The 27,308-nt window shown below is 51.9% G+C and overlaps 1 protein-coding gene across 2 annotated transcripts in view; it reads right to left on the reverse strand.

The window, feature by feature from the left end:
- The window catches only part of CMIP (c-Maf inducing protein), a 235,047-nt gene that overhangs the window by 39,442 nt on the left and 168,297 nt on the right, over positions 1-27,308 (reverse strand). For both annotated transcript variants that reach the window (XM_061172842.1, XM_061172843.1), the window contains 2 exons: positions 11,119-11,280; positions 6,169-6,210 (listed from right to left, as the gene is read on the reverse strand). In XM_061172842.1, the coding sequence (XP_061028825.1) occupies positions 6,169-6,210; positions 11,119-11,280 (204 nt within the window). The remainder of the gene's footprint in view (positions 1-6,168; positions 6,211-11,118; positions 11,281-27,308) is intronic.

Raw genomic sequence — 27,308 nt, forward strand, 5'->3', positions numbered from 1 at the left:
TGCTAGGATGTGACCATTAGAGCAAGTTATTTCATCTCTCTTAACCTTGTGGTCTCCACCAGGAAGGTGGACCAGAGAGCATCACTTTGAGGGTGAGCGGAGGTAATCTGTGCAGAGAGGGCTTCTTAGCCTGGCCCTGTGAGCACCTGGGGCTGGTCCTTGCTTGCAGCACAGCTGTCCTGTGCACTGCAGGATGTCTGGTAGCATCCTTGCTTTCAACCCCCAACCCAACCGTGACAATCAAAACTGTCTCCAGACGCACTTCACTTTATATTAAGGGAGGTTAGAATTTCTAACGCCCCTTGAATTCATTCCTCACCGAGCCTTTTTTAAAATTTTTAAAAATTTGGCTGCGCTGCGTGGCGTGTGGGATCCTAGTTCCCCGACCAGGGATTGAACCCGCGCCCCCTGCATTGGAAGTGTGGAGTCCTAACCACTAGACTGCCAGGGAAGTCCCATCACCGAGCCTTCTTAGGCCAGCTGTACACTGTTACTTGTTCCCACTGCCATTTCTGTGCAAGGTTCCCATGGCTCAGATGGTGTTTGATTCTTGATTTTTCTGTCCCTTTCATAATTTCTGTTTTAATGATTTTGCTAAATTTCAAATTCAAATAAAAAATTGGAACAATGGAAAAAAAGCTATGTCCAGACATTGCCAAATCCCCCTTGGGGGACAAAATCGGCCCCAATTGAGAACCCCTGGTGTAAAGTGCCTCTCCCAGCCTGAGATAAGGCCAGCTCTCCATAAACATTCATTATGGGATGGATGGTTAATGCCTATGTGAAGTCCACTCGTTTTCCAGTTCCACACTGGTCACAACAGTAGGAAACGGGAGACCCAGGACCCAGCACCGAGACTGCTGGGCTGTGTGACTCAGTGAGCAGCTCGGCCTCTTTGGACATTTGTCTTCTAGTCTATAAAACGTGGAAAACTAGAGTTACCAATTCACAGGGTTGCTGGGGGGAGGTGATGAGAGAAAACTCTAGAAGCTTTGGTGTCTCAGGCTTGGGATAAGCCCACTGCCTGGAGCACAGCTTGTCACTGACACCAGCACAGGGGGACCGTCTTGGGCTGTACTGGACACGGCGGCAATTTCGCCCGACTCCTCAGGAAGGGTCTGTGATGACAGGGTCTCCCCATCACTGAGCCCCGTAGCCCAGACCCTGCCTGCTTGGTTTCAGAGGGTCTCCTGGCTCTGCTCCTGCAAGCAGGGCCTTTGGATGTGGGTGGGTACCCCTCGGTGAGGGCTTCCGCCTGTCTCAGGACCGTTAGGGGAAGGAACACGTAGCTCGATGGCAGTAGAGGATGACCACCAGCCCATCTTCCCCATTATGTGGAAGATGAAGTCATCAAAGCTGAGGCTCTGCTTCACAGCAGCAACGGTCAGGCTGACCAATAAGTGGAGACGGGTCCCAGGGTCTTACTCGCCTAGGGCTATGCGGTCCAACATGGTAGCCACTAGCCACGTGTAACTCTTCCCGTTGTAACTGACATGGAAGAAACGATTTCTTTCTTTCTTTCTTTCTTTTCTTTTTTTTTTTTTGGCCACCCTCCATGGCTTGCGGGATCTTAGTTCCCCAACTAGGGATTGAATCCATGCCCCCTGCAGTGGAAGCGCGGAGTCTCAACCACTGGACCGCCACAGAATTCCCAAGAAACGATTCTAAAGGAAATGAAATTAAACATGCAGTTCCTCAGTCGCACTGACCGCATTTTAAGTGCTCACCAGCCCCATGAATCTAGTGGCCACTGCAATGCACAGCGCAGACGGAGAGCATGTCCCTCACCACAGGCAGCTCTCCCCGACGGTGTGGGAAGGGGGTTGGTGGGCTCCGACCTGACTGCAAGGCTGAGCCCACCACCCTCTCACAATCCCCCGCAGCCATGTGGACCAATCATTACACTGATGATAATACACCAACAGCAACACCCACAATAGCCGTAGCTGTTGCAGGCACTGCCTGTGCTGGGCTCTGGGCTGTGTCATGTCACTTAATCTTCACCGTGTGCTGGGAGCGGGGTGTGCGTCTTGCCCTTTCCTCAGAGAGATGAAGTCTGCTGCCCAAGGTCGCATGGTTAGAATGTGCTGGGGCCGGATTTGAAGCCATGTGTGTGACCCAGGAGCCTGAATTATTCACCAGGCTACTTCTCAGTCCGGGCTCTCCACACGACCAGGAAACAAGCAACCCGTCTGGTGACAACTCCATAGGAGGAGAAATGGGGCAATGAACGACGATGAAACACCCCAAAGTAGGCCGGGCCCACGGTTCGGGCTCTGCACGCTCATTTTCAGAAGTTCAGCGCCCGGCCTGTCAGGTGGGGACTCTCTGAGGCCCATGCTGGTGAACGCAGGGAGAGGTCAGGCCACAGCAGGGGTGGCGGGGCAGGGCAAGGGCCTCCCCCAGCCCTCGAGTCGCTGCCTGGCCCGCGGCTCTGCTCCCTACACTGAGCTCTGGGACCACCTCTGGGAGGAAGGATCACGTGCAGGGTGTATCCTCCTGGCTTCAGCCCCTTCAGTCAAGCTGGGCCCACCTCTTTCACAGGGATGAGTCAAAAAATAAAGGAGTGGGAACAGATTAAGCGCCCACAGTGGGCGTCAGGCGTGGGCTCCGCGTTTCCACAGCTATTATCTCATTTGATCCTCATGACAACTCTGTGAGGTCAAGCGGTAGTGATTTCCATTTGTACAGATGAAGAGACAGACGGTCAGGGAGGTTGTTACAAGGCCTTGCCCCAGTCACAGAGTAAGGATCATTTTAGAGCGTATCATTAATAAGAAGATTTTATGTTTCTGTGGCATCTTGCTATGAGCCTAGCCCTCTTCCAAGCATGTTCGGTGTATTAGCCCATTTAACTTTCCCAGCAGCCCTGTAGGAAAAGGCACTGTTATCACACACATTTCATAGATGAGGAGACTGAGGCTTAGAGTGTCAAGTTAGCTGGAAATGATCTGAATGGCCATCTGGTTAAATAAAAATACTCTAGAGCCAGTGGAAAGAATGGAGTATGGCATAGACCAGTGGTTCTCAACCAGGGTCAGCTCTGCCCCCCTCCCAAGGGATATTAGCATGTATGGAGACAGTGCGATCATCACAACAGGGGGAGTGCTACTGGCATCTAGTGGGTGGAGGCCAGGCGTGCTGCTCAACATCCTACAATTCCCAGGACGGCCCCACCACAAACAATCATCCGTGCCCAAATGTCACTAGTGCCGAGGGTGAGAAACCCTGGGTTAGACACGTGCTTGCATGCCTTGACTTGAAAGAATCTCCAAGACATGTTGTTAAGTGAAAAATCGAACACAGGACAACACATCAAGCTTCGCATCTTTAATGTCAAAAGCAAACAATAAAAACACAACCGTGTCTGTCTCTGTGGGTTTGTCACCCCATGAAAACCTCCAGGGCTGCCTCTGAAGGGGCCGCTGGGATGGGGTGAAATCTTTTTTTTTTTTTTTAAACAATGAAAATATAGTCATGAAATCCCTACAAAAGTACTTTAAAGAATATTTTAAAGATATTTTAAGTGAAATTAAAAGCTCTTCCATTACTCGCCCAAGGTCACAGCTGGTAGGGGGTGAGCCCAGGGTCTGCACTCAGCTCTGAACTTGAACCACACTCAGCTGTAAGCCCACGTTCTTCACCAGCACGTGGGAACGCTGCGGGAGTCTGGACTCCAGGTCCACGCTTGTCCAGTGACACGCCAGCTGTTACCGGCTAACAATTACCCACGGCGCTGATGCCTGACTGATGGGTTGAATAAAACCAACTCAAATTACTTGTGAAAGTACTTCTGAAAAATAAGTGCATAAAAAACAAAACAAAAACCAAGCCCCACTGGGAGAAGACTAATTGTCAACAGGTCAAATCAGAAAATGTAATGGCTGGAATGAAAGGAGGCTACAGAAGGCTTCACGATAATAACAGCATCGGTAAGAGAGAACACTGAAAGCAAGGCTGTAAAACGGGGGGCTGAGGGTCAGACCCTGAGATCAAATTCTTCCCTGTTCTCAGGCATCCCCACTGAGCAGGGGAGCTCAGCCCAGTCCCATTAAGGGGTCAGCCCAGCCAAATTAGCTGAATAAATGCAGGCTGGATTTCTCAGATCACAATTCCTTTCCCAGGCTCCTCCCAAGTCCAAAGCCCTGACCCTCCTTCCGGGGCTGAGGGGCACAGTGGGACCCACAGGTGTTGCCAACCAGGAGGGGAAGATGCCGACTCCTTCCCCGGCACCCACGTCCTTGCCTGCTTCTCCACCAGCGAGAGCCTCTTTGCCTTTGCCCGTGCTGGGCTCCCTGCCTGGACTGCCTTTCCCAGGAGCATCCTATCCACCTGTTAAGACTCAGTTCGCTCACCTCCTCCTTGAAGCCCTCCGCCATCTCCCTCCCAGTCCCCTCCCTGAGAGAGGAAGTCAGGTGCCTGCCCTCTGTGCTCCCCTAACACCCTGAACAAATCTCAAGCCCGGACCACGTGATTTGTGGATTATCTGTCAGGTTCCGCCAGTACACGGTAATCCCTCAATGGCAGCTCTGTCTGTGCAGCAGAGACTAGCGTCTGGCACACACTTGTCCTCACATGTCAACGAATGTTTTGTTAAGTGGATTTATTAATTAATAACGTGCCAGAGAAAGGTGGTGGTGGGTGACTGGGGAGGTCCAGGCTCATGTTGCCCCTGTTCTAGCAAGAGGAGGCAATGGGTGGTCAGAGCAGAGCACGGGAAAAACCTCTATATTCTTAGCAGACAGCCACTGAGCAGCTGCTATGCGCCAGACGCTGCGGTTGGGACACCACAGAAGCTGCTGCCTTTACTCTCCATGATAAAAGCCCTAAGGCTCACCTCCTTTGGTGCCCACAGGACCCAGCTGCAGCACGGAGGGTGATCCTCCAGGCCGGGCTGGCCAGGGCCAAGTGGGTGGGGTCCCAAAGCCCTAAAGCAGCTCAGAGGGGCACGGTGTCTGGGATGTGGCCCTTGTGTCAAAGGTTGCAGCCGCGGGACCTCTTGGGCAGGTAAATGTTCCAGGTCCTTTCCCGGGCACACAAAGCTCTGCCTCTCACTTCCATTTCAAGTTCTGCCTTCCTGCTTCCTACTTCCTTATGCTTTATGCTCCAGCAATGCTGAAGCTTCCAGAATATACCATGTTGCTTTAAATCTCTGTGCAAGGGACTTCCTTGGTGGTCCAGCGGTTAAGACTCCGCACTCCCAATGCAGGGGGCCCAGGTTCGATCCCTGGTCAGGGAACTAGATCCCACATGCTGCAACTAAAGATCCCACACGTGGCAACAAAGATCCCATATGCTGCAACTAAAGACCCGGCGCAGCCAAATAAATAAATAAATATTAAAAAAAAAAATTTCTCTGCATGCTTTGTTTTCTCTCTCTGGAAAGCCCTTCCCCTGTTTTGCCATCTGGCAAACTCCTATTGATCCTTCGAAACCCGGCTCAGACATCATTGCCTTTGGGAGGCTCTCTGGCTTCTTTCCCAGGTGAGTTTATCACTCTACTCTCTATGTTACACGCCTCTTATTTTTGCAGCGATCTCATTTAATAGACCAAGAGCTCCTTGGGAGCAGGGGCCATCTTAGTTACCTGTGGATTCAAATACAGAGCTCAGTGCTTGGCACCCAGTAGGTGCAACTTCATTTCTTTCTTCTCTCTTGGGAGAACCACATTTCATAGTTTAAAATCACCCGGGAAGATATTTTACACCAAAGATGCTCACATCAAAGTCAAGTCCCAGAAACTACCATCGCACTTTGCACATCAGAGGGAATTCAATCCGGGGTTCTAGGTGTGGATTAATTGGGAGCATGTCCTGGGGCAAGAAAGAGAAAGTTTACCTTTCAGCTAACAGGGTTACGGCTGAGAGTAAATTATACGGTCTCTGCCATCTCCGGCCTCCACTCCCCGCGACCGACTCAGGAAGGAGGAGGCGATTAAGGCACATTTGCTACCAACCTCAGAGACTGATAATTACATCCCCCCAATCAACTGGGGCTCTGACATGTGCAAAGGCAGGAGGGAGACATGTCTGGCCTGATAGAAAAGACAAAATTGAGCAAGGCCACCGTGCTGGTGGATGATGCTGGTGTTTCAAGAGTTCACTCAAACCAGGGGAGGCTTGTGGGCACAGGAGGTGGGCAGAGGGAGAGGGGCTGCCCGGGACTTACCACAATGATGTTTTCATGCTCTTGGGTAGTCAAGTTTGTGTTCTAAAGGATGAGCGGAGAGAGGAGGAGGAAAACAAAGCAAAACACACGATTAATAAAATGGAAATTGGGAGATTGGGACTGACACATACACACTACTATATATAAAGGAGATAACTGATAAGGACCTACTATGTGGCACAGGGAACTCAATACTCTGTAATGGCCTATATGGGAAAAGAATCTAAAAAAGAGTGGATATATGTACATGTATAACTGATTCGCTTTGTTGTACAGCAGAAACACATTTTAAATCAACTATACTCCAATAAAAATTAAAAATAAATTAATAAATAAAATGGAACTTCTGTATCTCAAAGGTCCATGCAGTTTCAAATGCTTTCAGCCTCTCGGACAGACGGCACTTGTCACTTTTTCTTAATTAAGTAGATCAGAAGACCCTCAAAGGTAGGGTCGGAAGCAGGGGAAGGACGGCTTTGGGGCAGGAAGAATTGAGTTCCAAGTCCCTGTTTCACCACTGGAGTGACGTGACCTTGGACTAGTCACTTCTCAGTGAGGCAGTTTCTTCTTCCGTAGATGGGGATCCTCTTTGGGCTTAAACCCATGCTTGGCCCTTGTCATAGTGACACACGCCACTTGGAAGCCCGGAGGCAGCTTCATAATGAACATGTAAAGAAACAGACTTTCGGGCCTTGACTCTGTGCCAGGTAGTCTTTGGGGAGCAGCACATGGAATACTTCAGTGGTTCCCAAACTAGGTTCCCAGGGAACACTAGTGTTCCATGAGTTGGCCCAAGATGGTCTAGCTATGTTTAAATTCTAGCAATCAACTTGTAAAAATATTAAGCGGAATGGATTAAACTTGCTAAATTTCTAGATTTTTTTTCCTCCCCCCCCCCCCAAAATCTGGAATTTTCTTACACAACTGGTACCTGTGACCACCATCCTGTGTATGCAAATGAGGACGCGAATAAGGTTGCAAATGAGGAAAGGGATGAATATGCAATAAGCAAGAGACAGTGAAAAAAACTCAGAAACAGCCACTATTGTCTTTTTTGCTAGTGTCCTGGTGTGTTCTGCTCTGACCATCTGTCTCAGTGGACACAAGCTTTCACTGGTGTCAACTCTTATTTCCTAACAGCCGTGTTTGCTGTTCATAACGCACCTCCTCGTTGGGTAGTAAACCCCAAGATCGACTGTTCCCGGGTTCTAGAAAGAGCCCCACGGGCTGAACAGGTTTAAGGAGTACCTGTTATCTGATGCGTTTACACCAGCTACAGCGGAAGAAAAGCTAGTGAGCTGTGGATTTCCTTTTGTCCAGTAAGCTGGCTGCCCAAGGGATGAAGGCGGCACAGAACCAGGGTCAGTGCCTGAGCGCCACGAGCGTCCAGGTTCCCATGGAGACTGCCTGACTTATGAGCTTAGGATCCAGAACACGCGGGAGGATGTTTTTTGGATTCTACCACCTTTTTCTTTTTGTGGATTCTGGTGTGGTTTGAGCACCCCGTTTATGACAGATTATTAAACACCAGCCATTTTTCAGTCGAGGGCAGATGAAAGCCTGGCTTTGGTCTTTCCTACTCACTACACCTAAGGCACTGTTGTCAGGGCTTTGCTGCACTCCTCCCACCCATCTCCTGTTCTTGGGATAGGTTCTATTATCCCAATGACAGATGAGCGACCAGTGGCTCACCCGGGAGCACAGGTAAGAGGTGGTGGGGTGGAGATCTGACCCCTGCCTGTCCTGTTCCAAAGCCTATACCGCCAACCACTGAGCTATACAGCTCAGTCCATGAGAGGGGCGGTTCCATCTTTCAGGCTGCCTTGGGAGCTCCGAAGGGACCAGCCATCCCTCACCACACCCAGGCACCTTTCCAAGAAGAGCCTCTGGCAACCACAGGTGCCGTTTCTTTGGTCCCAGTCACTGGTGATGGCACATGGCACTCTGCAGGGAAACTTCTCTCCACTAAGGCCATTTCTGATCCGGGGTGGAGAGCTCTCACTAACAGCCACTGCCCTGGAGGGGACACTTGAATCCTGAGCCGAGCGGCCACTCCACACACTCAACCCAACAAAGGCCTGGGAGGGTGGGGACGCCAGCTTTAACAGGCCTGTCCTCCCCCTCCCTTCCTTGGGATCCTGCCCACCTTCTGGTCACTTTGGTGATGCTTGGAGCCTCTTAGGAAGAGGCCTCAGGAACAACTTAAGTAAAGAGAATAGACAGAGAATCCAGTCCATACACAAAAAAGGGCAAGAAAGAGGGAGAGTTTGTTTTTCCACCCATCCCCTCTAGACATCTAGCTGAGGGTGCTGAAGGTCAAGTTCACAGCCATCTCCCACGATAACAGAAATGTGACCAGTTATCAATTGGTCCCTATATATCAGGCACAGTGCCAGGCACTGTATACATATTAGAGCATCCAATCCCTAATTCTGTGAAACGGGTGCTAATCTTAGCCCCAACTCATAGATGAAAACAGCACTGAGAGATCTAGTACCGTGAGCAAGGCCAGTGAGCTCCTGAGAGGAGAACCAGGTCTTTCTCACTCTGCACACCTGCTCTTACCTGCTGTCCTAGGTGGCTGGGTCCCTCACTCACGAAAAAGTCTCTACCAATTCAGGTAATGTCACATTAGCTTTGCAGTTGGGCAGACCTGGGCCTGGGTCCTGCCTACCCCTCATCCAAGTGACCCTGGGCAGAAGACTTAACCCCTTGGAGCCTCCGTTTACATTTCCGTATGTTTTAATACTTACCTTGCACGGTCGCTGGGAGAAATGTAAAAGGGCTGGTGTAAATGCCTGCCACCGTGATCGTCACAGAGCACGTGTTCAAAAAACGTCAGCATCACTCAGAGAGGCGTTAGCCTCACTGGAGGGGATGCCGCCTGGGCTGCGGTCCCAGCTCTGTCCCTCGCAAACAGCAGCTCTTAGCAGTAAATTGGGGATAACACGGACCCCTTGCCTGACTCACAGTTGGTGCATAGCAAATCCAAGCTTCCTCCTTTTTTTCCCTTTAAATGCCTCTGTCTCTCCACCCTAGCGCTTGGGATCAGCTGACTTTGAGATCCTTGATCTAAAGCCTCAGAAGTGATGCAAAGCCCACGAGCACGTGGTCACATGAAACATATCTGAGACGGGCAAGAAATCCCACCAGAGGTCGGCCACAGTGTCATCTGCCACCTTCGCCATCGTCCTGATGACAAGCCTGACTTAATGATGGTGTGACGGCGGCTGAGACTGGTGGGGTTGATGGGGTGGGCGATGCGGCTCTGCAGTGAGCGCCAGAGAGCCTTAAGGTGAAACTTCCGGCCCCACTGCTTTCTCGGCAGGTCGCTCGGTATCTCTGGGCCTCAGCTTTCCCATCTGTGAAATGGAGACAGCAAGGGCTGTCTCTCAGGGGGAGCGTGAGGATTAGATGGGATGCTGCGTGCGTGGCACCCGGCGCCTGCCCAGCATGTAGCAGGTGCTTTCTGAGGGCGAGCTGCTTCCCCTTCTCCAGATGAGAAGCCAGCCCCGGGCCTGCCGACCGGCCCCTCCTGCTCAGGTGGGAAGCCTGGACTCGAGGCCGGGCGTACGGCACAGGCCTCAAATCCCAGACCTTGACCGTGATTCGTTTCAGACCGGAGTCTTTACTCTCCCGTGGGACGAGGCTGGTCTCCCACCCGAGGACAGACACGTCCTCTGCTCCTTTGCCACCCACTTTCTACCTCTCGCTCCCACCTCCTCCCAGGGCGAGGGACCCTCTCTATTCAGCAGACATGGAAGGCCTGGGCCAGTTTCCTGGACCAACGGGCAGTGACCAGCCTGGGTCTGCAGAGAAGGCGGAGGTTCTAGGTAGCAGGGAACTTGTGCCGGAGTCCGAGGCGGGGTGGGAGGAGCCACCCAGGGTACCGGGGCAGCCAGAGGAGCAGGGGCCGCTCCCTGGGGAGAGGGACAGAGAGATAGCTCTGCTGGCCGCACATAGTTGAAACCAGGAGTCATCAACCCCAGTATCCCTAGAGGGCCAGGCAGGCAAATAAATGAGAGAAGTATTAATATCTGTAAAGTGCTTAAAATAGCACTGGAACACAGTAAACAGAGAGATGTTTCCGAGCACCCCTCGCCCTCCATCGGGCAGCCTAACTGACGGATTAAAGCCTCATGTCCCACTGTCTTTCCTTCCAGAACGTAAGCTCCGGGAGGGCAGGGGACCATCTTCATCCAAGTGCGCAGAACAGCGCCTGGCACACGGCACACACTCAAAGTGTGGGGTTGCCTGGCAAAGCCGATGGCTCAGATGGGTGGCACTAAGCAGCCAGCTGCAAACTGCTGCTGGATTTTCTGATCGTTTTTAAAGAGAACCTGGAAATTCCTATTTTGTTGTGAAATCTCTCGACTTTTAATAACCTGTGTGAGTTGAAGGATAGCTATGGGCTGTGAGGGATGATCAGAGCGGAAAGCCATGTTTGCCTGGACCTCCAGTGCTGGCGGGGGATGGGGTGAGGGTGGGGGACGGAGGCGGGCCACCGCCATGGGTATAGGAAGGGGGCAGCCTGGGGGCTTCACGGACGTGTTCCCGCTCAGGAACGAACTAGAGAATTCTGAAGGCAGCTGCCATCATCACCATCGCCAGCCCAGCTCGGGCCCAAGAGCAGCACCCGCCATGTCCTCCCTCGAATCCAGTCTTGGGGCACAGCCGGGTGGCAACCACTCTACCATGGTCCCCGGACGGCTCAGCTGGAAGCACCGGGGGCAAACCTCCTTCTCAACTCCCTCGTGTCGCTGGGGGACACCGCTCACCTCCTCCCGCAAAGGGGAGACAACACAGACTCAAATTCGATTCTGCTGCTTGGTACTGGGTGGTACTCAGCAGGTGTAAAGGAAGACGACTTCAAAGTGGCGGGTGGGGGGGGGGTGCGCGGGTGGGGAATGGGATGGCACAGTGCGAAATCAAGCCAAGGGGAAGCGTTACCTCTGAGAGCAGTTTCGAGACGATTTCCAGTGGGGCTTGGTTGATGGAGTCATCCTGCAGGGGGGACGTCAGGGCCATGTCCACCAGAGTTCGGATCTCCTTCAAGACGACTTCCCAACGGCTTGGGTTACTCAGGACTTTCTTGTATTTGTAAATCTTTTTCTGGTTGGGAGAGAAAAAGAGACCCACACGTGTTATTAACAGGCCAGGGGTGGAATATACAAGACGATCAAAGAATCAGATGTACTGGATGTGAAAGGCCCCACGTCTGGACCCCTCCTCGCCCCATCAGAATCCGACCCCCGAAGAAGGGACAGTCTTGCCCCAAGTCGAAGGCTGCATTTGCAGACAGCCAGGCCTCCTGAATGCTAATAATTTCCACTCCTTTTCCAATGACTTAAAAAAAAGGATGAAGCTATTTATCCTTCAGGTTATATCTTTTGCCAAACTTGTTCCCCAAGTATTCAAATGCAATACGAGGGGAAGCATTCCGGGTCCACACAGGCACTTTCTTTGCGTTGGAGGCACTGTGTCCGCTCACCCTGACCCTAAGAGGTCCCCTTGGAGACTGTGCTCAGCTGAGAAACCTGACAGACAGGCTTGGGACCTGGAATTCAGCTCCAGCCAGGTGGGGACTGAGCCCAGAATGGTCCTCAGCTGGGTGCGTTCTCACCTCCGCATCCAAAGCTGGCGAGCGGCTGGGGCAGCAGCCAGCGGCTCCGTCCATATGAGGCCGGGCTGGTTCCGCCCTCTGACATCATGGAAACAGAAGCCCTCTCTGAGGCCGAGGTCCCAGCCTTCGCTCCCCTGGCTCCGCAGCGGCCTGCCCCACTGCCGCCCGGCTTGCCTGGGCATCTCTCTAACTGGATAAACTTCATTAAGTGCTCTGCTCCTTGGGGAAAACCTAATTTTAATGTCACTGAGCCAGCTGCCAGCTGGGTGACATGTCACAATCTCTGAACCAAAGTCTGAATGAGGGCAGGAGGAGGTGAGGGTCCCCCACTGGCCCCGAGGCTCAAAGAGAAGCTTGTAGGCCACCAGCGTCTCCCCGACCACTTAGTTTCTGAGTTAAGAATTACAAAGGGCCTTGGAAGCCAAGGCCTAAAATGAAGCATTTGGGGGACAAACTCTGCATCAAACTGAGTAGCTCTCTGTGCTGAGTGAGGCGTGGTGGTGGAACAGGAGGTCGACTGTAGGATCAGACAGGCCTGGTGCTTCCCATGAAGTATTTCACCTACGGAGCCTCAGCCTCCTCTTCTGTAAATTATGCATGAAAATACCGTGTGGCCTCTTCCAATGTGGAACCCTTATAAATCCTGGACCCAGGTGGTCCCCTCTCTGTACCGAGTTATACTCAAAAGCGTAGTCCAAACAGCACAACCACGTAACCCAAAGGGAACTCCGATACTCAACCTGCCTCTTTTGAAAAACTTTAAAGGAATGAAATGTACAACCCACAGTGATACAGACAGCATCCCGTTTTTTTCTCCCATGTTTTTCCCACACTCCATGATGTTCTGGAGCCTCTTATTTGCTAATCATACCCCGGAGCCACCACCATCACCCACTTAGTTAACTCACACCTAGGTTTGTTTCCCCGTAGTCATCCCAGATCTTTCTTATGTAAATCTCTCCGTAGTCTGCCTCTCCCTCCTTCTCTCTCTCCTTCCACACACTCTCTGCCGGCCCCACCGCCTCCCTCCCTCTCTCCAAGCTTTTGACGTGAAGACAGCACAGTTTTCGTCAAGTGGGGAATGGGAAAGAGTAGAAACATTTACTTGTCAATCATTTTAGATCCTATAAGGGCTGGAAGAAACGCATGGCAACTTCTGTTGGGGGTGGGTGTTCAGTGAATAATAAATACGCTGTTGATGGAGATGATGGTGACAAGCAGTATTTGCTGAACCCCGTGACTTTCATGATGAGGCGCACCTAGCCTCCTGAGGCTCCCCTGGGACGGTAATCAGCCTCAGTCCCAGTTACCTGCCTGGTGCTGTGAGCCAGGAGCATGACCAGGTCTATACAAACACAAAGTGCCCGAAGTCTAAAGCGGTAGAGACACTTCCCAAGGCAAGAACCCGGCCCATCCCCGAAGATGAATGCTCCTTTGAGTCCTAGACACTGCGGTTCTGCTCTGGGCCCAGAGAATTGCTTAATTTTTAAACGACCGTGAAATGGTCACAGAAACTCACCGTATATTAAGCCCCAAAGAAAACCACAAGGACGCACAGCCGTGTATTCCCACAGTAGATTCTAGATTGGAATATGGTCCGCACTTTAAGCGCCCGCTCTTGTAATCAGCTGCAAGTTATTTACTTTTGAAAAAATAATGACTTCATTCTTTTTGTGAAAAAAGAGGCATGCTCACTGTAAGAAATGTAAACCACACTGAAAAGCACAAAGAAGAGGATAAATGAAGAAAGGTCTCGAAAATCCCACAACCTAGAAATAGCCATCATTAACCTTTGGTGAACATTGTTCCAGCTGGTCCTCAGTTAAACTTCGCCCGTGGGGGTGGCCGGCCGCGAGTTCGGCCCCTAAGTCCCCAGGACCCACACTCGGACCATGTCGCCGAGACAGTGAGGCCCAGGTGAAAGGGCCCATCGGGCGCCGCCTGCTCCAGCGAGCCCCTTCACAGGCGCGCCCAGCCTCGGACTCACAGACACAGCCCCCTTGACAGGCTGCGGAGGTCAACAGCTTTCCCACGAGCCCCTGCTTAAGAAGTGTCCCAAGGAGAGTGGTCACAGAGGCCGCGTTCAAAACCAGAAGTTCCCAGGCGCTGACAAGGGCTAACGTTTAACGACCCGCCAGGCACTGTGCAGAGCTCTTCTGGGCATCATCTCGCTCCACCCTCACAGTAACCCCAGGAGCTGGGGACCTGCCATAGGCCCTGGGAGCAGAACCGCAGACAAGGACCCGAGTGCAGATGGTTTATTTATTGGGGAGGTGATGGAGGACACATCAGTGCAGGGGTGAGAGTGAGACTGGGAGAAGAAGGCAGTAAATCACCACCAGAGCATCATCAAGTGTTAGGACTGGGCAACAGGCAACGCCACCACTGTGGGGACGAGGTCGAGTCCTGCGGGGGCCTCTGGGAGACAGTGCGGATCACGCCCTAGACTTGACCCACCCAAGGAGCAAGGAAGCTGCACTGTTTACCCACCAACTTCCTGGACTTCTGGCTGCCCTGTGCCCAGGCCAAAATGCTCCCACAGCCAGGAAAAGACGTGCCCCCGGGGCAGAGTCACCGGTGTTTACAGTGAGCAGCCTTCAGGGCAGAGCGATGCCAAGAGGTAGGGTGTCTGCAGCTTCTGCCCCAGGCTCTAGTTTCCTGTTTACACACAAGAGTACCAGGGCTGGGAGGTGACATGACTTGCTTAAGGTCACACAGCTAGAAAGGGGCAATTCACAAGTACGAACCGGCTCTGGTGGACCCCAGAGGTCTCCCTCTTTCCATTACATGGGTCAGGGCCGGCGCAGATGGTGGAGAGGAGGCGCAGATTCACCAAGAGACACTGTGAGGAAGGCAGCAAGAACGCTTGATGATCTGGGATGAGGGCTAGAACACGTCTCCAAGGCTCTGAGAGCTGGTGGGAGCAGCAGGTGGGCAGTGCAGCTGTGACATCGTGGTCATGGGGTGTGGGCAGGTGGCTGGTTCCCGGAAGAGGCTCTGAGCCCTGGCACAGGGCAGCCACAGGGCAGAGGGAGGCCTGCCCAGGACCATGGGGGCCTAGTCACTCTTCCTTGGGTGACAAATCAGCACATTTCATCCCAGGAGCTCTGCTGAGCTCATCTGGTGATGAATCACGGTGGGACTGGGTTGGGGATGCCTCTGGAACCCTGACTCCCAGGAGCCCGGCCCTCAGCTTTGCCGTGTAGTCCCTCCACTGAGCCCATGGCACCAGAAGGGGCGGGTGACCTCTTGCCGTGTCTGGAGTGGATGGGCTGCTGGATTCCTTTGACAGGAACCTCGGAACTGTCTCCCTGCTTGTTTTTGTGTAAGAAAGCCAAGAATGGTCTCACATTTTTTTTTAAGGGTTGTTAAGGGGAAAAAACCAACAACAAAAAAGAATACGCAACAGAATCAAATGTAGCCCACAAAGCCCCAAACATTTGCTGTCTGGACCTTTAAAGAAAGAGTTTGCTAACCCATGGCTGGAAAGGTCGAACCCCACCCAGCCGCAGAGTACGAGCACAATGCAGCTCAAGATCAGGGGCCATCAGGGAAACACAGGTTCAAACCATAAAGAGGCACTGCTCCACACCCACTAGGCTGGCTGGAACCAAAAGACAGGTATCTCCAAGAGTTGCCAAGGATGCGGAGAAAATGGGATCCTTGTGCATTGCTGCTGGGCATGTAAATCAGTACAGCACCACTGGAAAACACGTTGACAGTTTCTTAAACCATTAAACATAAATTTATCATATGACCCAGCAACTCTGTTCCTAGAAATCTACTCAAGAGAAAAACAGACTCTACATAAAGACATGCACATGAATGTCCATAGCAGCATTATTCATAACAGCTCCAAACTGGAAACAACCCAAATGTCCATTAGCTGATGAATGGATAAGCAAGACATGGTATATCCAGACAATGGAATAGTATCTGGCAGTAAAAAGGATGGAAACACTCATATGTGCTACAAATATGGATGAATCTCACAAATCTGCTAAGTGAAAGAAGCCAGATGCAAAAGACTTATTGGAGGATTCCTTTTATATGAAATGACTAGAAAAGGCAAATTTATAGAGACAGAAAGTGGAAGAGTTATTGCCTGGGGTTGGGAGGTGGCAACAGAGATTAGGCTGCAAACAGATATGAGGGCATTTTTAGATGATGGAAATACTCTAAAACTGCATTGTGATGGTCGCACAACCCTATACATTTACTAAAATCATTGAATCATTCACTTACAATACGTGAATTTTATGCCATGTAAATTACACCTTAATTAAGGTGTTAAAGAAAAAAATCCCAACCCAGGTAGGTGGAGGACATCAAAAAAAGTCAGAGGCAGTATGGCTTTGTGGTTAAGAGTGCAAGTTTTGCAATCAGCAGACTTCAGTTCAAATCTAAGCTCTACTTCATCTACCCATCCACCTATTCACTTATCCATCCATCCATCCATCCATCCATCCACCCATCCATCCACCCATCCATTTATCTAATCATCCAACAATAGTTACTGGGAACCATCTAGTATGGTGTGGCACGTACTGAGTTAAGTCCTAAGGATACCAATGATGAGCAAAGCAGACAGATCCCAGTGCTTGTGGAACTTGCAGCGTATCACTGGCACCCTACTTTCCTCATCTGCAACGTGGGATGAGAACAACCACTATCAAAGGCTTGCCATGCCCATTCCATGAGATGATACATATAAACACTTAGCCATGTTCCTCGCGAAACAGCAGCGCTCATTCTTATCACCCACCAAGTCCTGTGGGTGAGTGATCCAGAGCAGGCAGGACTCAGGAGGGCTCGCGGCATCTGTGACTAAGCCCCACCCGCTCCCGAAACAACAGAGCCAGCAGGAAGAGCCAGCCTCGCCTCCACTGCAGTCTTCGCCCTCTGCTTATCAGGAAGGGGGCGTTACCTGGGCAACATCCGCCATCTCTCCAGCAAATGCTGCTACCGCAGAGACAACCACAGACGCCCGGGTTCTCCGGCCTGGGAAAGTGGAGCCCGTGGGCTCCTCCACGGGAGACAAGCCGTCACCGGGCAGGCGCCCCTCTCCAGGAGAGGTGTGACTCAGAACGTGCAGGCACCACGCCTCCCGCTGACGGGGCGGTTGCTCTGCCGCTTGCTGCAGCCGCCAAAGCACGCATGCTCCCCCCACCCGTCATTAAAGGAGAGGGCGCTCCTGGAGCCAATGAGAAAAAGGAGCCCGGCGGGAGCTGGGCTGGCTTTGACAACTTCTTTCCAGGGGGTGTCCCAAAGCTGTGCTGCCCGGCACGAGAGCCACCAGCCCCGTGTGGCTACTTACACTGAACCTAATTAAAATGAAATACAACTGAAAATTCAGCGCCTCAGTCCCACTAGCCGTATTCCAGCGGCTGGACAGCCACACGTGGCTAGAGGCTGCCACACTGGACAGTGCAAATAGAGAACATTTTCATCACTGCAGAAAATTCTATTGGGCAGGCTGTCCTAAAGTCTTAGCATGCCCTCTGTCACCCACGCCCCAGAGGAACAGTGACGTGCTCGTTGCCTCTCCCATCACTCAGGCAACGCCTATTTGCTGGGGCCAGTATGTGAGCAGCACCCTGCCCATCTCCTCCAACTTCCCCTCCAAGGCCTACAGGGGCTGTCCCCAAATGTCCTGTGCACACCCAGGGAGAATGACCAAGTGGGTGACTTCTTTGGCTTCCCTGATTCCTAGATAGGGGGGCCTCTGACCGCCTCATTCCTTCAAGACTCACTGGGGCTATGGATGAATGTGCCAGGTAACTCACCATCTCTGCCAACCCAGTGTGCTTCTGGGGGCACACTTTAAAAAATTCTCACAACCACCGAACAATGGGAGCAGTATAATTAGCTTCATTTTACAGATAAGAAGTCTGAGGCTGAGAGAGCTTAAGTCAAGGAGCTAGTAAGAGCCAGAGCTGGAGTTGGGACCCAGGTGTAGCTGGATCCTGAGTCCCCGACCACCGTGCCACTCTGAGAGGCGCACCTGAGTGCTTTCTCTGCCTTGATCGATGCTGCTGCCTCCTGCTGAAATGAACAAGAAGCCCTTTAAATTGAAGGGCTGAGCCCAGGGGCAGTTCCAGACTGGCTGGAGCTGGGCGTCTGGATGACATCTGCCTGGAAAGCCGGGTCCTGGGGAGATGGGCAATTTGTATGAAAAAGGGGGAAGAGCATGGCACTCTGCCCCCTAAGTGCCCACTGGAGGCGGTCTCCCTGAAGTCATTACTGCTTCCAAGGAAACAGCAGAAACTCAGGCACAGTGTCCCGCTCATCGTCTCTGGAGCATCGCCTGGTTGCCTGGGCAACCATGCATCTGGCTGGTGAGGAGATGTACTGGTCTTGGTGCCAGGCTTGCAGCTGGGTACCACATCCTACCTGGCTCTTAGGGCCTGCTGCAACCTGGGCAAAATCCAATCATCCCACGGATCCGACTGGCTGCACTGAGAAAATTCTAGGTGGCTGTTTTCCTCACTGAGCTCTGGCTCCTTGGGGACAGGGATCATGCCTTCTCTGTTTCTTCACTGTTCTGTGTGGTGGCTGGAACCGCGAAGGGCACATGGAAGGTGCTCTCAGTATTTGTCAAAGGGAGGAGAATAAGAATCAGAAATAATGGTTGGGCTTCCCTGGTGGCACAGTGGTGAAGAATCCGCCTGCCAATGCAGGGGACACGGGTTCGAGCTCTGGTCCAGGAAGATCCCACGTGCCGTGGAGCACCTAAGCCCGTGCGCCACAACTACTGAGCCTGCACTCTAGAGCCCGCGAGCCACAGCTATTGAGCCCGCGAGCCGCAACTACTGAGCCCGCGCGCCTAGAGCCCGTGCTCCACAACAAGAGAAGCCACCGCAGTGAGAAGCCTGCGCACTGCAATGAAGAGTAGCCCCCGCTCGCCGCAACTAGAGAAAGCCCGCGTGCAGCAACAAAGACCCAACGCAGTCAAAAATAACTAAATTAAAAAAAAAATGACACCTGTTCTTTAAAAAAAAAAGAAAGAAATAACGGCCAACATGTATGAAGTGCTTCCACTGTTGTCAGCTACTACACCAAACCCTTTATCCCTCCCAGCCCACTGCAAACGCAGGAACTACCTGCAGGGGGAGCTTGTTAAAAGGCAGATTCTAACTCAGTAGAGCTGGATGGGGCCTGGGAGTCTGCACTTTCCAGGAGCTTCCAGGTAAGAGAGATGCTCCTGAACCCAACCCCAGGTGCCTCGTCTCCTCCTCCCTAGGAGGCATGCTTGCTCTGTCCCCATGATACAGAGAAGGGGGCAGTGAGGGAGTGATACCTTGCCTGCAGTCACACAGCTGGTGTTGTGAGTTATGTCCCCCAAAATGGTATGTCCAAGTCCTATAACACCTGGTTATCTGTGGATGTGACCTTATTTGGAAATAGGTCTTTATAGATGCCATCAAGTGAAGGTGAGGTCATGCTGGATTAGGGTGGGTCCTTATAAAAAGGCCAGGGGAAGACACACACATACACAGGGAGAGAAGCTCGGTGAAGGTGGAGGCAGAGACTGAAGCAACGCCTCTACCAGCCAAGGGACGCCAAGGAGTGTAGCAGCCACCAGAAGCTGCAAGAGGCAGGGAGGGAACCTCCCTCAGAGTCTCTGGAGGGAGCATGGCCCTGCCAACACCTTGATTTTGGACCTCTGGCCCCAGAACTGTGAGCGGTTACATTTCTGTTGTTTTCAGCCACCCAGTTTGTGGTACTTTGTTCTGGGAAACTCACACAGCTGGTAAGCAGCAAAGCAAGGCAGACCCCAGGGAGCTTAGCTTCAGCCCTTCGAGCTGACCCTTCCCATCCTTTTATTTTATGGAGGTGGCAGCCGGGGCCCCTGCTCTCAGCGGCCTCTCCCAGCTTACCCTCGGCTTGGAATCGGTTAGGTTTTCTCTTGCTGGGGAAGACCTGACCTCCTGTCTCCCTCTTGCTCCCTCGGGGTTGGAAAAGCTGGCGTCCACTCTTGACGCCTGCCCCCAGCCGATCACCCGAGCGCAGAAGCCCCTGGTCCTGTGCTGCCTGCACACCTGGGCGCCTGCACCGTCACTAATGTCACGAGGAGCCGCCTGGACACCCAGAGAAGCTGCAGAGGGGATTCCAAGGAGGATTCAGGAGGACGTCAGCGCAGGGCTGGCTTAGGGTCCTCGGCAAAGAGTCATATGAGGTGGGCTCTGGCTCAGAGCAAACAGAGCCCGCTTTCCTTTTTTTTTTTTTTTAAATTGAAGTATAGTTGATTTAGAATGTTTCAGGTGTATAGCAAAGTGATTCAGTTATATATATATATTTCCAGATTCTTTTCCATTATAGGTTATTACAAGATATTGAATATACTTCCCTGTGCTATACAGTAGGTCCTTGTTTATTTATTTTTTATATAGTAGTGTGTATATGTTAATCCCATAAATAAATTCCCAATTTATCCTCCCCACCCCTTTCCCTGTGGTAACCATATGTCTGTGAGTCTGTTTGTTTTGTAAATAAGTTTATTTGTATCTTTTTTTTAAAGATTCCACATATAAGTAATATCATATGATATCTGTCTTTCCCTGTCTGACTTAATTCACTTGCTATGAAGATCTCTAGGTCTATCTATGTTGCTGCAAGTGACATTATTTCATTCATTTTTATGGCTGAGTGATATTCCATTGTATATATGTATCACACCTTCTTTATCCATTCCTCTGTCAATGGACATTGAGGTTGCTTCCTTGTCTGGGCTATTGTAAACAGTGCTGCTGTGAACATTGGGGTGCATGTATTTTTTCGAATTAGAGTTTTCATCTTTTCCGGATATATGCCCTGGAGTGGGATTGCTGGATCATTGGTGGTTCTATTTTTAGTTTTTTGAGGAACCCCCATACTGTTCTCCATACTGGCTGTACCAATTTACGTTTCCACCAACAGCGTAGGAAGGTTCCCTTTTCTCCACACCCTCTCCAGCATTTCTCTTTCCTTTTATGAGGGTTACACATCTGCAAATGGTTGGCAACCACCATTACGCCAGCTGACAGCTCAGGGTTTCCTACAGCCGGGCACTGAGCTAAACGCATCCCAGAACAACTGTTTCAGGGTTCTCAATCCTGGCTACGCATAAGAACCATTTGGGAGGCTTAATAACAGAGTCCAACCCCAGGCCAATCTCATGCGGCGGCTGTTGTGGGCAGGGTGGAGCCGAGGCATCCGGTTCTTTGGGCACTGGTATACTTTAAAGTATATCTGAACACCAATGGGCACAACGACATTATTCACAATTGCCAAAAGGTGGAGGCAACTCAAGTGTCCATCGACAGATGAATGGATAAACAAATGTTGGCTATGGATACAATGGATTATTCAGCCATGAAAAGGAAGGGAATTCTGACACATGCTACAACATGGATGAACCTTGAGCACATTACGCAAGTGAAATAAGCCAGTCACAAAAAGACAAACACTGTAGGTTCCGTTCACAGGAGCGTATACCTAGAGTCGTCAGATTCATAGAGACAGAAAGTAGACAGAACGTGGAATGCGGGTTGCCAGGAGCTGGGGGAGGGGGAAGGGGGAGTTAGTGTTTAACAGGGACGGAGTTTCAGTTTTGCAAGATGAAAATGTTCTAGAGAAGGATGGTGGAGGTGGCTGTACAGTGTGAATGTACTTAACGCCGCAGAACTGAACGCTTAAATCTCCAGGTGACTTGAGTCTGCAGCTAGAGGTCAGCCCTGGTGGTCCAGTCTAAGGTGGCAGATGTGACCCCTGCACACTGTACAGACGTGAGACCCCAACAGTAACCTGCTCCGGGTCAAAGCGGCTGTCTGAACCAGGACCCCTCCTCAGGGTCACCTCATCGTCCCGAGTCACGGTCAATGAAGAGACCGTGAGCTGCGTACATAGGTACAGCCCTGGACCTGCTCTCAGCTTCTGGAAATGCTCTCCTGTCTCCACGTGGCCTAACCCCAGGGGCTGGGGAATGGGCAGTGCCCAGGGCGGGGCTGCACGCACCTTCCGGCCTGGTCACAGCCCTCTAGGGAGGCTGGGGGCTCCCCAGTCCTGCTCAGCACACCTGGCGCTACACTCTCACTGCCTTTGCTCGCATGCCTCCACCCCTGTCAACTCCTGGGGTGCTCAGAGGCTCAGTCACGACCCTGCTGTGGCCCTCAGGTGTGTGCAGAGTGGCGCACCTCTGCATTTGGACTTCTGCTGCTAATAAGCTGTGCAGCCTCAGGCAAATCATATCACCTCTCTGAACCTTAGTTTCCTCATCTGTAAAATGGGGATAATAGTCGCATCTGCCTCTTGCAGCTGTTGACAAGATTAAATGTGATATTTCATGCTGAATCTTATAGATGCTCAATAAATGGTAGCTACTCAGTCAGTAGGACATCGATTAAAGGCAGTTAACTGCTGAGAAAAAATAAAGGTGACTAGAAACCCCTAAATGTCCATCGATAGGGAAATGCCTGAACAAACTACAGCCACATGCAGTATCACACCAGACAGCAGTTAAAAGGAACAAAGGCAAGCCAACAGACCTGCCATGGATTCCATCCCCACGAACTGTGTTAAGTGTAGAAGCAAACACACACACACGTGTACGTATATATTTACATGACCACGCTGCACATATGAGGGGGCTGAGGAAGAGCTTCAGCTTTATCTGAAATGTTTCAAACTGTTGCAGGAAGCCATAGCCGTGTATTATACATTTAATTTAAAATAAATCCCCAAAGATTTCAGAAATTGGGATCATAGAGGTGGTATTGTCCCTTCCACAGAATTCTTAAATTGGTGAGAATCCCACATTCTTAGAAGGAGCTGGAGAGTATCTGACATCCTATTCTTCTTGACTTTTCAGTGTTCTAGTAGATTACCTCGTTTTTGTTTTTGTTTTTTGGCTACATCACGCAGCTTGCGGGAACTTAGTTCCCCGACCAGGGATCAAACCCGTGCTCCATGCAGTGGAAACTCAGAGTCCTAACCACTGGACCGCCAGGGAATTCCCAGGATTACTTCGTTTTTGAAATGATACGTGTTCACTGGAAAACTAGAATAGTACAGAACGGTGTCCGGGAAGGGAGTAATAAAGCGCGCAAGAGCTCGAAGTGTGGGCTCAGCGCCTGTACATCTGTATGCTGGTGACCATCGCTCCACGGATTCTCTTTCTGTGCACATGCATACCCCTGCCATAAAAGTGTACATAAATTTAGCCCATATCGTACATGTTGGCTTTTTTGTTTGTTTGTTTTTAATTTATTTATTTTTGGCTGCGTTGGGTCTTTGTTGCTGTGCGTGGGCTTTCTCTAGTTGCAGCGAGCGGGGGCTACTCTTCGTTGCGGTGCGCGGGCTGCTCATTGCAGTGGCTTCTCCTGTTGCAGAGCACAGGCTCTGGGTGTGCGGGCTTCAGTAGTTGTGGTACGTGGGCTCAGTAGCTGTGGCTCGCGGGCTCTAGAGCGCAGGCTCAGTAGCTGTGGCGCACGGCCTTAGTTGCTCCGCGGCATGTGGGATCTTCCCGGAGCAGGGCTCGAACCCATGTCCCCTGCACTGGCAGGCGGATTCTTAACCACTGCGCCACCAGGGCAGTCCCTGTTGGCTTGTTTTTTAACCTCACCTCTGCCCCCCACCGCGTCTCCCCCACCCCAGAATCCATGCTAAAAACAAACCATATGGTTGGCAAACATTTTCTGTAAAAGGGTCAGGTAATAAATATTACAGGCTTTTCTGGCCACACTCTGCAGTTGTAGCACAAATGGGTGGGGCTGGGTGCCCCCAAACCTCTTATTTACAAAAACAGGCAGTGAGCCCGATAGTCTGTCAACCCCCGTACATATCAATTCAGATATTCCTCCACGGCCATACGTTAATCATATGCAAATATATAGAGAGATTTTCTTTGGTCCTCAGCTTTTGTTGTTTTGTTTTACGAAAAGGGCATCACATTATACGTGGATCTCTGCATCTTGCTTTTTCTCCCTTAACACCTGGAAGTGGCCCCATGTCAATCAGTATAGATTTTCCCATGCTGTGTGTTTTTATAAGCCACCTCAAATATCACCGGGCAAAGGTAGCATATACGTTTAGAAAATGAAAAATCAAGCCAACAGGAGTCCTCTCGCCTGACCTCAGCCTTCTGTGCAAATCCTCTGGGAAGTCTTTCTGGCAGCAGCCATCGGGCGCTGTGACTGCCATACATCCCTGACCAGACAGCCAGGTCCCTTACCAGGCACTCTGCGTCAAAGAGCTCTTCTCCAGGGGCCACTGCCTGCCCTGAGGCGGCCCCCTTGGTCCAACACGTACTTCCACGGTTCCCGAGATCAAAGCCACCCCCCCCAGGCTCTCACATACACAGAGACGTGTCCTGATTCTCCTTAATTGTAAACTCGACCCAAGGTGTGGGTGAGACCCCACCTTTAACAGAATGTTTAAGAAGATCCGATTATTTTCCTGTAATGATTTTGCCAATGACGTTAGTGGTGCTGGGAATCCCGTGCAGAACTGAACCACGTCCTGAAGACCACAGTGGGGGCCACTTGTTAATCAATAACAGGAAAGGCTGTTTTCTGAGGAAACACCCCCGATTGCTAGCAACTCACCAAATAAATTAAAAAATGCAAATACGGTACCAGAGGCTGCTTTTCCTCTGCCGTGTGGGAGAGGCCGGCCCGAGCGAGTTTGGCTGCGCTGAAGGGCAGAGGACAGCACAGGGCTGTTGCCCTTGGGTCCCATAAAGGGAAACCTCTACCCCAAATAAGGAGTTCTCCCGCTCGGCTTCGGACGGTAGCATCTCAACAGGGGCCTCCGCTGTTTATTTGACTAACAACTTTATCTAGTGCTCGCAGCACTTCAAAGGCATCCGATCCGTTCACCCCTTTGTGTGGGAAGCCTCTAGTCCTTGTCGGGCTGCCGCCTCTGGGCTGGAGCCATGGCTCCTGCCACAAGCGGCCTTAATTTATGAGCACCCTGGAAAAGGATCCAGTTCCCTAATTAATTCATCCGCAGCGGATCGTCAATGGGCGTGCCCAGGCAGGCAATGAGGGTGTGCTTGAGTCAGTGTGGGGCGTACCCCTGCCTTCCCGAGCGGGGGTCTTGTGGGGAGGCAGGATGCACCAGGGGCTGTGCCTTCCTTGCTGAGGAAGGCCCCTCAGACAGGCCCAGGGCATGGTCAAGACAGAGTCCAGGGGTGGGAGCCGGGGGGCATTCACGGCGGTCAAGTCTGAGTTGCCCGCACAAGTGGAGGAGAGGCTGGCAGAGCAATCCAAGAGCCCTTCCTGCTTGATCGCAAGCCGAGAGGGACCCAGCAACAGGGCCTAAGGGACACAGAGGAGGCTCAGGCCCGGGTCTGAATTCTGGCTCAGATACAGGGGAATGTTATTTACTCTGAGAGTCAGTTTTCTGGTCTGCAAAATGGGTACGCAATCCTACCTCCCAGGGACTCTGTATAGACTAAAATAGGGCAGCAGATGAAGTGGCTGGAAAACAGTCGGCACTCAATAAACGTCTGCTGCTCTTTCCCCTTTCTTCTTCTTTTCTTAAAAATGTTATTTATTTGTTTGTTTATTTCTTTTTTGGCCGCGTTGGGTCTTAGTTGCGGCACGCGGGGTCTTTCGCTGCAGCGCGCGGGCTCTTCATTGTGGCGCACGAGGTTCTCTCTAGTTGTGGCGTGCGGGTTTTCTCTCTCTAGTTGTGGTGCACGGGCTCCAGGGCACGTAGGCTCTGTAGTTTGTGGCACGCGGGCTCTCTAGTTGAGGCGCGCGGGCTTAGTTGCTCCGCGGCATGTGGGATCTTAAGTTTCCCGACCAGGGATCGAACCCACGTCCCCCCTCATTGGAAGGCGGATTCTTTACCACTGGACCACCAGGGAAGTCCCATCTTTCCCCTTTCTTCAAGCTACTGCAGTGGCTCTCCGACTGTGCTGTGTATCAGCATCACTTGGAGGGCATGGAAAACACACCTTGCTACACTCTCCTCCCCCACTTTCCAGTTTATAAGACAGAAGATCTGCATTCCTAGTAAGTTTCCAGGCTTTGAGAACCACTGAGCTACAGTTCAGAACCCCCGGGGTCCATCGTGACAGAGAGGCCTCTGAGGAAATAAAGACCATCCCTGATGGAAAGTTCAACGCAGATGCTGACAAAGGCTTCGAGAGTCAACAGATGCCAACGGTCTGCTCCAGTCCGCCACCTTCGGCCATTGTTGAGCTGGCCCTTGATCTCCTGGGGGTGCTTTTCAGGGTCCACGCACTCTCGGACGTCTGTTCCAGCCCAGAGGGCAGATTCGGCCCACTCTGCCAAAGGGTCTTATCCACGCATCTGCTTGGTCCCCACTGTTTCTCCAGCTCCCACCGGACACAAACCACCGTGGCCTCCTGCCGCCAAGGTCAGCAGGCTCCATCCGGGTGGCTTTAGCACCCTGGACAGGGGCGGGCTCTCCATTTCAGAGCCTTCTGCAAAACCATCCTTGGGGTCTCAGAGGGACAAGGGCCATGGGACTTCTGCCCTTGTCTCCCGATCAATTAGCCTCTCTCCAAAACCCCTTTCCATCCAGAGAGTTGGCTGCCCGCTGGGTATTTTCTGATTGCCGGGAGAGGTGAGGACCTAATCCCGCTGTGGGGACAGGCACTGCTCTTTTCGGAGGCTCTGTCTGGCCTCGTCTCTGAGCCAACAGGCGGGCAGGAGCCTTGGAGGCAAACCCAGAACGGCAGGCCACCCTCCCCTCCGAGGCCGGCCCCGCCCCCCACGTGGCCCCCCGAGAGCTGCCCAGCATCCTCGGCTCGGGGGGCCTGCTGTCCACCACCCAGCTGCGGAAGGGATCTGCAGGCTCCTGTAGAACAGAAGGTCTTCCTGGTCAAGAGACTGCCTCCCATTTATGTTTTAAAGACTTATTTGAAGAAAGAGAAAGGAAGAAAAAAAAATTTTGCCTTAAAGGGCAGAAAGCAAGTTCACCCGCAAAACGTTTACGTGGAAAACTTCCTTGTGTGGTGCGGTGACTCATCAGCCCCGTCAAAGGGTGCGTGGGATGACACGCTGAAGCCCTGGTCCCCCTCCTCGTCTGGGAAAGAAAAACAACCCACAAATGCCCTTCTTTCCTGACTGTTTGGAGAGTCGGCTGTCACGCGTCACTCCTGAGGCCCAGGGAAGGCCGTCATGCACCCCAGGGGGCACTGGGGTGTCTGATGTCTCCAAGCCCGGTGCTGGAGCAGCAGGGGGCAGGGAAAGGCCTGGGGTCCCAGGGACGTGGTGCAAACCCAGCTCCCCTGCTTCCTGCCCTGCGGCCCGGACAGGTCATTCCACCTGGGGACCCTGGGCTCCATGTTCTTGAACTTTTGAGTGGGATGGTTAGAGGGATCCAAAGGGGTGAGGATTAGGTACAAGGTGCCTCTCACTGCCTCTGGCCGGTGGATGGCGGGCACTCAGCAATGCCTGTTCTTTCTCGCAGAAACTCAGCTTCTCAACAGTAAAAACTGAAAGATCTAAAGTCCCACCTGGCTTGACCCTTGTCTGAATGAAATACTACAAAACCATAAAAA

This window comes from Eubalaena glacialis, chromosome 18 (assembly GCF_028564815.1).
Source record: "Eubalaena glacialis isolate mEubGla1 chromosome 18, mEubGla1.1.hap2.+ XY, whole genome shotgun sequence".
Taxonomy (NCBI): domain Eukaryota; kingdom Metazoa; phylum Chordata; class Mammalia; order Artiodactyla; family Balaenidae; genus Eubalaena; species Eubalaena glacialis.